This window comes from Elephantulus edwardii, unplaced genomic scaffold (genome assembly GCF_000299155.1).
Source record: "Elephantulus edwardii isolate Elephantulus edwardi_28Jun2011 unplaced genomic scaffold, EleEdw1.0 scaffold00017, whole genome shotgun sequence".
Lineage (NCBI taxonomy): Eukaryota > Metazoa > Chordata > Mammalia > Macroscelidea > Macroscelididae > Elephantulus > Elephantulus edwardii.
In genome coordinates, this window is record NW_006399767.1 from 27,852,529 (window position 1) to 27,867,028 (window position 14,500).

At 47.9% G+C, this 14,500-nt stretch overlaps 1 protein-coding gene across 4 annotated transcripts in view; it reads left to right on the forward strand.

Moving 5' to 3' along the window:
- GRM4 (glutamate receptor, metabotropic 4) overlaps positions 1-14,500 on the forward strand; it is a 148,785-nt gene that overhangs the window by 51,184 nt on the left and 83,101 nt on the right. For 2 of the 4 annotated variants that reach the window (XM_006882075.1, XM_006882076.1), the window contains exon 2: positions 8,355-8,571. In XM_006882075.1, the coding sequence (XP_006882137.1) occupies positions 8,355-8,571 (217 nt within the window). Of the gene's footprint in view, positions 1-3,835; positions 3,848-7,733; positions 7,743-8,354; positions 8,572-14,500 lie in introns of those variants that run through there. The other 2 variants (XM_006882077.1, XM_006882078.1) reach the window with 2 other exon arrangements.

The window sequence follows — 14,500 nt, forward strand, 5'->3', positions numbered from 1 at the left end:
TCTGTGTTTCATTGATTATGCAAAAACTTTCCTTAGTCTTCAGAAAGTTGCTGCTGCACGTATAAGCACGTATAACAGATAGACAGTCTGTATAGGTGGTGAAGCCTGTGGGAGCTGGGACTCAACGGGACTACTTTGTTTTTCTGGGTAGTAGAAGTTTTCTGCCTTTGACAGGTTCCAGTCGTACCTGTTTTCTATCACTTTCTATTAGTGGAAGATATTTGAGTTTTCCTTCTCTGACAGGTGCTGACTTTCACAGGTTTTCCCTTTCACACCACAAGCTGCGCAGACCTCCACCTTCCCTCTTTGTTGTCATCATTCTTGCCTTACAGTGTGACCACTGAGAAGGCATGGAAAGCAGCTTTGTACTTCTTTTATAGCTGCCTGGTACTCCTTCGGGGAACTCTGGTGACCCTCGTGGATAAAGAGTTGCACTGCCAACCCAAAGGCAAGTGGTTTGAATCCACCAGTTGCTCCATAGGAGGAAGGCAGGCAGTCTCTTCCCATTCAAACTCTTGGAAAACCCAGAGGATCAGCAATGAGTCAGTTTCTGCACAATGGCTATGAGTTGAGTTTCATATTCCTTCAATTCTCCTTCCCTTTCTGCAAGCAAAATTGTGTCATCTGCATAACACAAGTTGTTGATGAATCTTGATGCCACATTCTTCTTCATAGAGTCCAGTTTCTCTAATGATTTGCTTAGCATACAGATTGAATAGATATAGAGAAAGGGTCCAACCCTGACACACACTTTCACTGATTTTAAACTGTGCAGTATTATTCCCTTGCTTACAAATTTTGAAGCACTTACTGAAGAATATGGGTAATATCAGGAAAACAAAAATCCTCACCCTTGGGCCAATAGGCAGCATATGATTCTTGTTGTTATGTGCCATCAAGTTGCCTGAGACTCATAGCAATCCTCTGTACATTAATTCTGAAACCTGCTCTATCCTGAGCCAATCTCATCATCTCCAACAGACCTAATCCCATTTCTTCAGCCACTGAGTGTATCCATCTAATCCAGGGTCTTCCTCTCTTGCAGTGTCCCTCCACCCTTCCAAGCATAATGTTGTTTTCTAAGGACTGGTCCCTCCTGGCCACGTGCCCAGAGTATGCGAGATGGAGCTTCAAAATCCTTGCCTCCAGGGAGTAGCCTGGTCTCACCCTCGCCGGGACAGACCTATTTGTCCTGATAGTCCATGGTATGTTTAATATTCTTCTCCAGCACCACAACTCAAAGGCATAGATACTTCTTCCATCATCCTTAGTTATTGGCCAGCTCTCAGATCCATAGCAAGTAATTGCGAAGACCATGGCCTTGATCAGGCACACCTTAGTCTCCAGACTGACATCATTGCTTTTCAGCTCTAGAGAGGTCCCTGACAGCAGACTTTCCCAGTGCAATTCATCTTTTGATTCCCTAATGCAATTTTTGATTCCCTGACTACTGGTGTCAAGAGTGTTGATTGTGTACCATCAAGTTGGAACTTAACTTATAGCTGACCCTCCAATGGATTTTTAGAGGCAGTAAATGGCATAGGAGGAGATTTCCCATTTTTCTCCTGTGGAGCAGCTGTTGGATTAGAACCGTGTGCCTTTGGATTGGCAGAGCAACTCCTTACCATTAATCCACCAAAGCTCCCTAACATGATGATATCTAGAGAAAAAATTAAAGTGGGGAATGATTTCATTTTATTTGGATCCAATTAATTCCCATGTAGCAGCAGTGACGAAATTATGTGTTGCACTAGGGAAATCTGGTATCAAGGACCTCTTTTTTATTATTAAAATTACATTGTCTCATGCATTTACATTCTGTTTTATAGTCTTTCATTTATATTTCGTTCCAGAGAATGAACTTTTCCCCCCATCATGTCTTATAAAATTAATGATCATTGATCTATGCCCACTATTACTTACCACTTTCCAGATCCCCACTGGATCATTTCTAATTCCTTCACTCCCTCCCTCTGCCCACCAAACAGTCATTCTCACTCCCCATCTTTATCCCCTACCCCCCTCCCTTTTCCTCTTTGGACATTTATACACTTCTTACTAGTTATCCTACTTTTACAATAATGGACATATGCAGTATTTATTCTTACGAGACTGAGTTAATTCCCTCAGTATAATGTTCTCTGGCCTCCCACATGCTATGTAGTATTTTTCAAAATTGTTGAGGGCTGTATAGTATTTCATCATGTGAATGTATCACAATTAAGGACCTTTTTAAGTGCTAAAGAGCAGGGATGTCAGTTGAAAGACTAAGGTGTACCTGATCCAAGCCACGATATTTTCAGTTGTTGCCTATGCATCTGAAAGTTGGACAGTGAATAGGGATGACTGAAAAAGAATCAATGGAAAAAATAATTAATACCTTTGAATTATGGTATTGGCAAAGAGACCATCTCCTTTGTCTTGGAGAAAGTGCAACCAGGGTGCTCCTTAGAGGCAAGGATGGTGAAACTTTGTCTCACATACTTTGGACATGTTTTCAGGAGGAGCCAGTTTTGGAAAAAAGACATCATGCTGGGAAAGGTGGAGCATCAGAAAGAGAGGAAGACCCCTTGACAAGAAAGACTGACACAGTGACTGTCAGAATAGGTGTGAGCACGATGGCCATCCTGATGGTGGTGCAGGATAGGGCAAGGTTCACTTCTCTTGTTCTTAGGGTTGCTATGAACCTTAGTCAACTTGATGGCACCTCACAACAACAAGTATTTCTTGAGCCAGCACAGCACCCAGTAGGGCACCAGCACAGCAGTGACTGTGAGAATGGCCCAGGATCAAACAATGGTCACTAAAAACCCGCACTGACTTGAGGGTGCCTGACAACAACAGTATTCCTTGGATGACCCCAACTTCTGTAATCTGGTCCCTCCTTCTGGACTTGCACGTTAAAATCTGAAAATGCTGGAACTGAGATAAGGCAGAAAACTGTCACAGAAGGAAAACTCAAATATTTCCTACCAAAAGAGACTGATAGAAAATTGTTAAAACTGCACCTTGTCGACAGCGGCAAACCGAGATGGTCTCGTCAAGCTCTGGCTCTCATAGGCTTCACTGTAATTTCTTTCCAAAGTTCTGTTTTTCCAAAAGTGAGTAATATTCATTTTATAAAAACCACAGAGCTAAAATGAGAGGGTTGGGACATTAACAGAAGTCGTCCAGGAAATTGAAAAATCCAATCAACTCCATACCCACCTCCCCCAAAAGCTTCCAGTGTTTTGATTTGTTCTCAGAAGCTAGTTGCAAGGAGATGCAGGGAGGGGTGGTCCTAGCCCGATTGGGTGGGGGCATCACAGAGGAGCCCGGTTTGCTGCTCAGGGGCATGCTTAGGGGAGGGGGATCCCATTGCACCCAGAATTGCACCATTTGGAGGAGGAGGGCAACTTCTTATACCCAAGAGTCCCTTTATTCCTCAATTCCCTTATTTATTTTTAAATATAGCTTACATTTATTTAGTATTTTTCTATCCACCTGTTTATGTCATGAATGAAATGAGTTTATATTTTTCCTGTGCCAATTTTGACTTTTAAAATAATTTGGCTTGGTTTTTATATTCATCAGTATATGACTTTCCACAAATACCTTTTGCTATTTAAAACTTTTCCATTACACCTGAAGTTATTTGTCTTTTTTTCAGTTTCCATTTTGCATATTTTCCTGGTCTCTTTTTGTGTCAAGGAACTCTGGTGGTGTAGTGGTTAAAATGCTAGGCTGCTCAGCATAGAGTCAGCGATTGGAACTTATTGTTTGTTCTGAGGGCGAAAGATGAGGTAATTTTCTTCTCTAAAGATGTATAGCCTTGGAAACCTGTGGTAGTAGTTCTATGTCCTGCAGGGTGACTGTGACTTTGAACTCACTCTTGTTGATCACTCTTGTCATTCTCACTGCTGTTGAGTAGATTCGAACACTTCATGACCCTGCAGGATAGAACAGAGCTGTTCATGTTTTTGTTAGTGACCCTATATACAATATCCCTGAAATCTGCTCTATCCTGTGCCAACCGTATTGTTTCTGATACGCCTACCCTCATTACCCCAGTCACTGAGTCAATCCATCTCATCCAGGATCTTCCTCTGTTGCGCTCTTCCTCCGCCCTTCTAAGAATGATGTCCCTCTCCAAGGACTGATCCCTCCTTGCACCATTCCCAAAGTATGTCAGAGGAAGCTTCAGAATCCTTACCTCCAAGGAACAGCCTGGTTTTATCCTCTCCAGGACGAACCTGTTTGTTCTGCTAGCAGTCCATGGGATATTCAATACTCTTCTCCAGTACCACAGCTCAAAGACATCAATTTTCTTTCCCTAGTCATTATCCAGCTTTCTGATGCATGGCAAGTAATTGCAAAGACTATGTATGGCCTGCATCCAGGACTGGCATCTACTTCCTAAAAATCATGCTTCTGGAAACTATGAATTGTGAGTAATGGTGATAGTTATAGAAAGGCATTAGGCCTTTTGTTCATAGGGTCGCTATGAGACATGCTCGACTCAATGGCAGTCAACTACATAACAAATGGCCTTGATCAGGTGCACCTTAGTCTCCAGACTGACATCGTTGCTCTTCAATACTCTGGAGAGGTCTCTGACAGCAGACTTTCCCAGTGCAATTCGCCTTTTGATTTCTTGGTTGCTGGTACCAAGAGTGTTGATTGTGGAGCCAAGCAAACTAAAACTGTTAACAATCTAATCTCTTCATTATCTATCATAATGCTGCCAATTGGCCCAGTGGTGATAATCTTTGTTTTCTTGATGCTGAGCTTCAACCCAAGGCTGCAGTCCTTGACCTACTGCAGCAAGTTCTTCAGGTGCTCTTCAGTTTAAGCAATCAGGGTTGTGTCGTCTGCATAATGCAGGTTGTTGATGAGTCTTCCCATAATCCTGATGCCACATTTCTCCTCATAGAGCACAGCCTCCCAGATGATTTGTTCTGCATACAGATTGAAAAGGTATTGAGACAGGACACATCCCTAGCATACACCTTTCCCAATTTTGAATCATGCATTGTTTCCTTGCTCTGTTCCAACAACTGCCCAAGTATATGTTTCGCTTAAGCACAATCAAATATTTTTTTATTCCCATTCTTCTCAGAGTTAGCCACAGTTTTTGTAATCCACACCATCGAAGGTCTTTGCATAGTCAATGAAACACAGATATTCCTCCAGTGTTCTTTGCTTTCACCCAAGATGCATCTAACATTAGCTATAATATCCCTAGTCCCACAGCCTCTTCTAAACCCAGCCTGCAAATCTGGCAGTTCTCTGTTGATGATGTGCTGTTCCAGTAGTTTTGGGATAATTTTCAGCAGAATCTTGCTTGCATATGATATTAATGTTTCTGCTTGATAATTTCTGCATTCAGTCAACTTTCTTTGGAATGGAAGCAAATATAGATCTCTTCCAGCCAGTTGGTCAGGTGGTTGTCCAGATTTCTTGGCACAACTTGGTGAGCATATCCAGAGCAGCATCTGTTTGTTGAAATATGTCAATTGGTATGCCAATCTGCCCATAGGCTTTCCAAAACGGTAAGCTTTTCCAGAAGCAGACTAACTTAATTTTTCTCTTGAGTCCTACCTGGTAGGTTCAAGCCACCAACTTTTTGGTCAGCACCCAAATGCTTAACCACTCACTGCTAGAATACTAGTTTTGCCATAAATTTACATTGTCCGGCTCTCAGATGCATAACAAGTGATTGAAAAGATCACGATCTGAATCAGGCATATTTTAGTCCTCAAACTAACATCATTGCGCTTCAGTAATTTGGAGAGATCCCTGACTGCAGACTTTGGCAGTGCAACACATCTCCTGATCTCCTTATTGTTGGCACAAAGTATATTGATTGTGGATCCAAGCAGGATGAAGTTGTTGACCGTTTCAATCTTTTCTCCATCTATCATGATGTTGCCTATCGGTATAGTGGTGAGAATTTTTGTTTTCTTGACTTTGAGATGCAAACCATATTGAAGGCTGTAGTCTGATTCTCTGTCTTCCTCACTGTCAGCAAGCAAGATTGTGTCATCTGCATACCAGAGATTATTGATGAGTCCCTCTCTGATATTGATGCCCCATTCTTCTTCATAGAGTCCAGCTTCTCGAATAATTTGCTCGCATACAGATTGAGTAGGCCTGGCGTGTGCCTTTCTTAGTTTTAAACCATTTAGTGTTCCTAATGACAACAACAACGTTATTATTATTCTTTTAAGCTAACTTCCTTACTATACAACTACTAGACCTATTGTGTGCTCAGTGCGCTCCCCATCACGTGTTCCTGCTCCACTCCAGCCACACTGGCTTCCGCACTCTACCGTGTCCCAGCTCAGTTGCTTGGGATGGTCTAGCTCATCTTGGTCATGCCGATTTGTTCAGATGTCACCTTCCCAGGCCTTGCCTCCTGCACACCATCTGTCACTATCCCATTTTAGGAGGCCCTTTCCTATTGGAAACTGCCCTTCCTGCTCATATATTTGACTGTTGACTTGGTTGTGCTCCTCTTCTTCCAGCAAAGTGATGCCCTCCATGAGGGCAAGGACCTTGTATGCTTTGTTCACTGCTCTGTCCTCAGCATCCAGGACATAATAGGTGCTCAGATGAGTCTTAGTTGATGTGAATGGCATTGGACAGTTGGATATTGAGTAGGGTCGCTTGTAGGTTGGCATCATCTCTGCTTTTCTATCCAGAGGCGGGGGGGGCTGTCTGGTCTGATAAGTGGTCTCTAGGGGTGGGAATGCTCTTGGCATTGGCCACGTGGGTGCCACTTTTATGATGAGGCACCCCAGTTCTCTTGCCCACTGGAACTTTCCCCCACCCTTAGTTTCAAGAGGACCTGAGATTCTAGGCATGAAATTTCTTGGCCAAGATTGAATCGAAATGCTTCCTTCACAAGCTCACTCACCGATTCATTGCTATTGAGTCATTTCTGACTGAGAGTGACTACCCACTGCGTTTCTGAGAATGTTAATTGCACTAAGAAGAGACAGTCCATCTTTCTCTCAAGGAGCTGCTGGTGGATTTGAACTGCCAGAGAAGCGTGACCTTTGAATTGGCAGTGTAATTTTCTATGGATTATGGCACCAGAGCTCTTTAATGATTTCTTCTTGTTGTTTATTATTGAGTCCGAACCAACCCATAGGTGACCCTGATGATTTCTTAGGAGGCTAAATTCTGAAATTCTATATCAGCTCAGGTCAGTATGTCCATCCCCTCATCATCATTTTGGGCAAGAGATTAAGGCAGAGGGCAGACACGTAGGAAATGATGTCTTCTGTTGTGGACAGAGGAAGAGAACGCAGGTCACAGACATTGATCAGCTCCAGAGGAGCAGTGGGTGGGATTGTGGGAAACCTGGGCAGTGTAGCACCCAGTGAAGAGGAGAGGACCCTGGAGTACCAGGGATATGAAGGTGCATGGGCTGGAAGTGGGGAAAAGACTCAGAACGTGTGTGGGAGAACATGGGCTGGGAGAAGGGGATGGTGCAGGAGGGTCCGTGCTGCCCCTCCATGTCCTCTCAGGTGGCTTGGGTCTCAGCCACAGGAGGCAGCAGCAGCGTAAGCCTCACCTCTGCCTGGAGTCTACTTTGGTTGGGGCACAAAGTGTTCTGTGGCTGGGAGAATTGGGGGCTGCCCTGCTAAGTGGCTGTGGAACCCATGCAGGCCCCTGGCTCTCTGAGGAGGGAAGGGGCTTCCCTATGACTTTGTCCACTCTGACCTGTTTGGACTGTACCTGGGGGTGGGGGAAGAGTTGGGTGAGAGTAGGAATGAGCAGCCAAAACCTGGGCTCCACTTCCTCTGAGCTGGGCAGGAGAAAGAATCTGAGCCCAGAGGGAGCTGTGGGGATAGGATCTGTTGAATGGTAACAAGGGATGGAAGGCATGACCCCCCAGGAACCCTCTGGATAGCCCTGTCCATATTCCTGAACCATCTCAGCCACCTGGGGATGCTCCCTGGGCTGGGAGTTTGTAGCATTTTATATAAATGGAGGCCCCCAGCGGCTTGCTCTGTGTGTGTGAGAGAAGGGAGAGAAAATGGGGGTATGAGTGTGCTATTGGGGAGGTGTTCCAGGAACCTTCCTGTTGCAGAACCTAAGCCCAATGGGCAGGCCTGGGGCTGGACAAGACCCCAGGCTGGAGCCATCAGCTGACCGAGCAGCTCCTGGCCACTCCCCCAGCCTCTTTGTACTTTTCCTCTTTATCAAGTGGGAGAAGGGGCAATACCTGTGGGGTGGGTGGTCTCAAGGCTTGGGAACAGGAGGGAGGTGTGTGTGCAGGTCCCAGTACTGGCCTGTCAGGCAGTATAGCTGTATGAAACGGGGGTGCCAGCCCGCCCCCATCAGCAGCCCCTCTCGCCCCTCAGATCCCTCAGATCAGCTACGCCTCCACAGCCCCTGACCTGAGCGACAACAGCCGCTACGACTTCTTCTCCCGTGTGGTGCCCTCGGACACGTACCAGGCCCAGGCCATGGTGGACATCGTCCGCGCCCTCAAGTGGAACTACGTGTCCACGCTGGCCTCGGAGGGCAGCTACGGCGAGAGTGGCGTGGAGGCCTTCATCCAGAAGTCCCGCGAGGATGGTGAGTCAGGCGTGGGCCTTCGGGGTCATGCTTGGGGCAGGGGATATTTCCCTGATGGTTGTGACGTGGCCCAGTGCACTGAGCCCTGGCCGAGAGCCACCATCAGACTCTGCTTTGGACCCTGCCTTCCTTGGGCCATTTACCTTCTTGACCTCTAGGCACTGGGGACCTGGCTCTAAGGGTGGGCGGGGGTCTCCTATGGGTGGTAGATAGGAATCTTTCTCAAACACCGTTTAGGCGACTGTCTGTACCTTGAGTGTAGAAGCCAGTGGGACAGCTGCTATGCTCCGGGGTAGAGGATGAGATGGAGGTGGTCTTCTCTGAAGGGGTCTTGGAAATGGGCAGGCAGTCTGGCAGGTTCTGGGGTCTAGGACAGTGGAGCAAGGTTATTTGAGGGGTTGGATGGAGCTGCCTGTGGGGATGAAGCCTGGTCTCCATTTGGGTAGAGCTGAGCTGCTCCCGCCTTCTGTGAAGTGGGCCCTCTGTAGTATGAGGAAATTTGGGGAAGCCATCTCATTTGATATCCTGAGGTCTCCCCCACTTATAACTCTCCCCCCATTAAGTTCACATTATTGCTGTCCTCCAAGGTGCCTGATAAAGCTGTTAGGTATCACCCAAGCGATAAGAGGCCAGCTCCAATAACTGATAAAGAGGTTCCCACTCAGCAGACACCAGCCCAGGAGCTTTGCATGGCCCTGGAGCCTGGGCTGGTGAGCGGTCAGTGTTGATGGTGATGGTATAGGTACAGTGGGAGGGCTGGGGGTCATGCTGGGGCAGCCAGGGGCAGCAGGCAGGCCCTTGGGTTGGGTACCTCCACCTGGGGGGATGGAGCTTGTCAAGCGGTGAGGGCTTATTGAGGCCAGTGCCGTGGAGCAGAGGGATGGGACATGGGGCTTCTTTGGGGCATCTGCTGTGGATATCAGGGGAGGGAGGGAGACCTTTCCCTTCCTGGCCCATCCACCTCCCTGCAGAGAGAGTCCCTCTTCCCATCTTCTGGCCTCTCCCAAGGAGGCCTCTCCCTGTCTCTAAATAGCTCACAGAGGCGCCCTCGACCTTGGGTGAGTGGCGACTGTATATTCATACCCGAACAGCCCCAGGATTCTAATTGCTTTTCCTAAGGACCACATAGTGTCCAGAGGCTGGCTTGATAACACCCTGTAGGCATAATCCTGCTATAAATCTCAGATAAGCCCCTTTAATTGTACGGCTTGGGTTCCTGTGGCCAGGTGGAGGGGGGCCGTGGGGAGGCAGGAAGTGGGACAGCACTGAGAGATGGCTCCCAGCCACTCCTTGCCCCAGCAGCAAGGCCTTGGCAGAAGGAAGTAGGCTGAATGGGTGTGTGTGTGGGGTCATCGCCTTGGACCCCAAGGCCACAGACTCCACCTTCTGGCTGCACACGAGTCCTTGCTTCCTCTCTATATACTAGCACGCTGTGCCCTGCTCTGTTGGCTCCTCTCATCCTCAGTGGTTTGAACCCTGCCCCAAACAAGCCCACAGTTGGAAGAGTAGCCACTGCAGGGCTTGGGCACAAAGAGACTGGATGTAGGACCAGAATCCTAGAAGGTTTTTTTTGTTTTTAATTTTTTAAAAATTTTATTATTTGTGTGTGTGTGTGTACCATCAAATTGGATCTGACTGGTACAGGAGGAGATTGCTCCTACTTCTCCAGCAGAGCATCTGGTGGATTCGAATTGCTTACCTCTGGGATTGTGGTGCGGATTCTTGCCAGAATCCTAGAGTTGAGTTGTGTTTAGCTCCTGTCTTAATGGACCCAGAACCGAACCCAGTACTTATATCAAACCCACTGCCTTCACATTGATGCTCCATGAGACATTGAGTGATCCTGTGGTGCAGTGAAGAGCTTACATAGTGTAGCCCTCCCTGTGTGCCAGCACCGTGCTCGTGTTACATCATTGTCCCATGTGAGCCTAGGCACTTCTCCATGCCCATTTGATAGGGCAGGAAACTGAGACTGAATAACTGTTACCAAGTTATGCAGCACATCAGAGGTGGAGAAGGGATTTGAATCTAGACAGCTGGGCTCCAGGACCCAGATCTTAACAGCTTTTTGTATTTTTTTTTGTCTGTTCTGTCTTCACTCATTTCCCCCATCTTGACTGAGACCCACTCGAGAGGGTCCCTGTGTGGTGCAGTGGTTAATATGCTCAGCTGCTACCTAAAAGGTTGGAAGTTGAAGTCCACCAACAAGTACTTCAGAAGAAAGTCGTGGTGGTTTCCTTCCAAAAAGTCAGCCATTGAAACCCTGTGGAATGCAATTCTAGATGACGTGAATGAGGTCTTCACACTTCAGTCACCTTGATGTCGACTGGTTGACAGAGACACACACTGCTCAGTCCCTTTGTGGGTGTGAGGGGTGCAGCTGTCTCACTCTGAGACACCCTCAGGGACATGTGCTAAGGTGTTAAGAACAAGAGAGGCAGATTGGCGTTGCATTGGGGCATTGTTTTTTTTTTTTTTAAAGTTCCCTTTCTATTGTCTGAATTTTTAATAAGCACCAGCTCAGGTGTTTGGTTGTTAGAAAAAGTCAGTCTACTCATGATTTCAGACAATAAGCTGAGAGTCTAGTAAATGTGATAGCCACTGCCAGCGTACCATCTCCTGTGGCAGAGGCCCTCCCTCTGTCACCGTGTATCAGGCGTGCCCGCCCCCAAGGCCCTGGCCGGGCTTTCCCCTGTGTGTGGACGGTGAGGCCTCCTGCCCCACCTGCTAAATGAAATTTGATTTGGAGGAACGTCTTTAGGCAGTGAAAAGTAAAGGAGAGAGAAATCCGTGCTCCAGCTGGCCAAATTGAAATCAGAATTGAGCGGCCAGTAGAAAGAGGCCGCTGTACCTTGTAGCCTAATCCCTGCAAAAGATTAAAGATGTCTTTGGCCGTATATTGTATTGATTTGTCCTCTGAAGTATGAATTATCTGTGAGTTGTGAAGAGGAGCACTCGTGGAGGGAGGGCACACGCGCCAGGCCGGGGCCGGACCTGAGAGCCAGGGGGACCTCAGTCAGCAGGTCCAGGCTGCTTACTGTGGAGGCTGAAAAGAAGCATGGATGTGCCCATTGTTTAGATGAGAAAACTAAGGTCCAAGAGGGTCGGTCACTTTCCCATAGCTACACAGTTAGAACATGAAACAGCTGTGTCTGGCACCCAGCTCTGTACGCCAGGTGGGAAGACTTAATCTAGCACCTGACCCGGACATTACTAAACATTTTAGAGTTCTGTTGAGAAATAGCCAGTGAGATCTATGTGTGAGAGATTGCTGCTATTGTAGGTGCCTTTGAGTACAACTCATAACAACCCTATGACCTTTGCCCTGTCCTGGCACCACCCTCACCATCTCTGATATGCACAAGCCTGTGTCAGTCCATTTTGTTGGGAGGCCTCCTCTCTTCCTCTGACCAGGCATGATGTCCTTTCCCAAGAACTGGCCCTTCCTGACAACATGGCCAGAGTAAGTTAGACGAAGTGTCACCATCCTAGCCTCTAAGGAGCACCCTATGCACTTCCTCCAAGTGCACATATATACGTGGAGAAAGAGGAAGGGAGAGGGACTTCACTTCGAAGGATTAGCTCACCAGATTGTGGAGGCCAGCAAGACGAACATCTGGAGACTTCCACAGGTTTGCATCCCAAGATCCACAGGGTAGGCCACAAAAAGAGTGAAGAAAGAGAAAGTGCTGCCCAAATACCTGTTTCTAGTCTAAAGAACACATCTTAGGGAAATTCCATTTTCAGCTGATTGATGGTATTACGTTACATTATACTGCATTATAGAACAGCCTCTAGTCTAGGATTTGGCCAAACCTCCAGGACAACCATAGTGTAGTCAAGCTGACACATAAAATTAACCATCACAGGAAGCTCGAGTAAGAAGTAGAATCTTAGCCACTGGGAGTGACAGGCATTTCTGGGGCTGATTGTGACCCAAGTCTTGAAGGTCACTTAGGATCCTGGGAAAGTCATTCAGCTATTCTTAACTTCAGTATTCTCATCTGTGAAATAGGAATAAAATCGCCTCAACCATATGGACCTGTCAGTATGACGTGAGCTCCTGGTGCATGGAAGAGGGAGCTCAGGAATGCCCATTGGAAGGTCATGTTCTGAGATTCAGCTATTTGGGCCACAGCTCTCCCTGGTGTTCACTCATTCCTGGAGAAGCCCAAGGAGTGCTGGGAGGCACTGGGGGGCCATCCAGTGGCCTAACTCAGGCCATGAAGCTGTGCCCACTGTCCGGGCTGGGGACAAACCCACAGGGGTGAAGGTTAACTGCAAGTGAGAAGCGGGCCCTCTGGTTCTTAATGGCATCTCTGACCCGATGGTGACAGAGGAGCAATGCCAGTTCCAAAGGTGGCCAGAGCCAATGTGTGCAGATGCATATATGTGGATCTTGAACTGTGGCTGTCAGACCTCAGGAGGGGCATCTGTGTGTGTCCTGGAGAGTGTCTGGGACTGTTCAATAATGTGTGTGCCTGTCTGCTTGTGTAAGGTCTATGGTACATCTCCCATTTCTGTGTGTGTGTCTCCCCATCTGTGCAAGTACGTGCTCATGGGGGTTGTGCTCACGAGGGACGTGTGGGGTGCACTCTTGCACCTTCGGGCTGCAGCCGAGACTCCCTCCTCCGAGCCACTGCTGAGGCTGCCCAAGGGAGAGATGAGGAGCCTGCCCTTCCCACCGGCCCCACGGCAGCACAACCAGGGCTGGGATTAGACATGCAGAGCGGGCCCTGCCTGGGCTCCAGAGATAATGCGTGAGTCACTGAGGAGGGAGACAGGTGGTGAGGGGGTGGTGCAGACTTGACAGTGCCCTCTGGTACCTCCCACCCTCCGTCCTGGGTGCTCTCAGGGCATGGGGTCTGCAGTGCAGACGTTTACATTCCTACATGGGGTTCTCTGTGAGCCTCAGTTTACCTGCATTATTATCACCATTTTACAGATGGGAAGTGGAGCTCAGGGAAGGTAAGCTATCTGTTTAAGGCCATGTGGAAGTATCTTGTGTCCAAGCCATGGGGGGTGAAATGGGGCGGAGGCGATGAGTAGGTGAAATCTATGGAACCCTCCCCTGGACCAGGCCCTGTTTTATGTGCTTTGTGCATATGAATTCGTTTTGTTCTCGACTGTCCTCTGAAATAAGTACCATCATCACCATCAGTTCAACTATATAGATGGCAAAATTCAGAGAGGTTAAGTAACTGCCCTGAGGCCACACAGCTGGAAGGTAGCAAGGGTGGGATTCGATTCCCCCAGGTGCTCTCCTCAGCACTAAGTTGTGTCAACCTCTAGTGCATGTGTCAGGGAGGACCCAGGTCAGCTCCTTGCAAAGGGTATCGCCACAGGATCACCTGGAATTTTGGCTCTGGTCATCTGGTGGGCAAACCCAGCACTCTTGGGCCTTGGCTTCTAGAGCGGGAGCAGGATGTCTCTCTGAGTGTACAGGAAGGGGGCTTAGGCTTGTGGAACTTTCAGACTTCTTGAAGGATATCCTCTTGTGTGCCCAGCAGGGAGTCCTGACCCTGCCATACTCTGTTGATATTCTGGAGGCTCAGGTGAGTCATGCTGTTGCTGACCTGACCTCTAGCTCCACCTCCCAAGGCTGAGCATCAGGCTTGCATTTTGATGGTCCTGTCAGCATCATTGTGCAGACAGGCCTCTCTCAGGAAGCCAGGTGTTGGCTGGAGAAGCTGGAAGTCCAGGATGCGGGCAGCTCTGCATCCAGCTGGGCTGTGTGGACCTCTCTCGGCTTATTCCCTGGCTAACACTGGAACGCTCATGTCCTGGAAGTTTGGAGGGTATGAAGGAAAGACCTTGACCTGGAGAGACTGGCACTGCTCACATTTCTGGGAGAACTCCAGGACCCAGAAGCATCTAGCCAAGGGTAGACATTTAGAGTGCCTGGTCTGCTTTCTACTGTCTCCCCCTC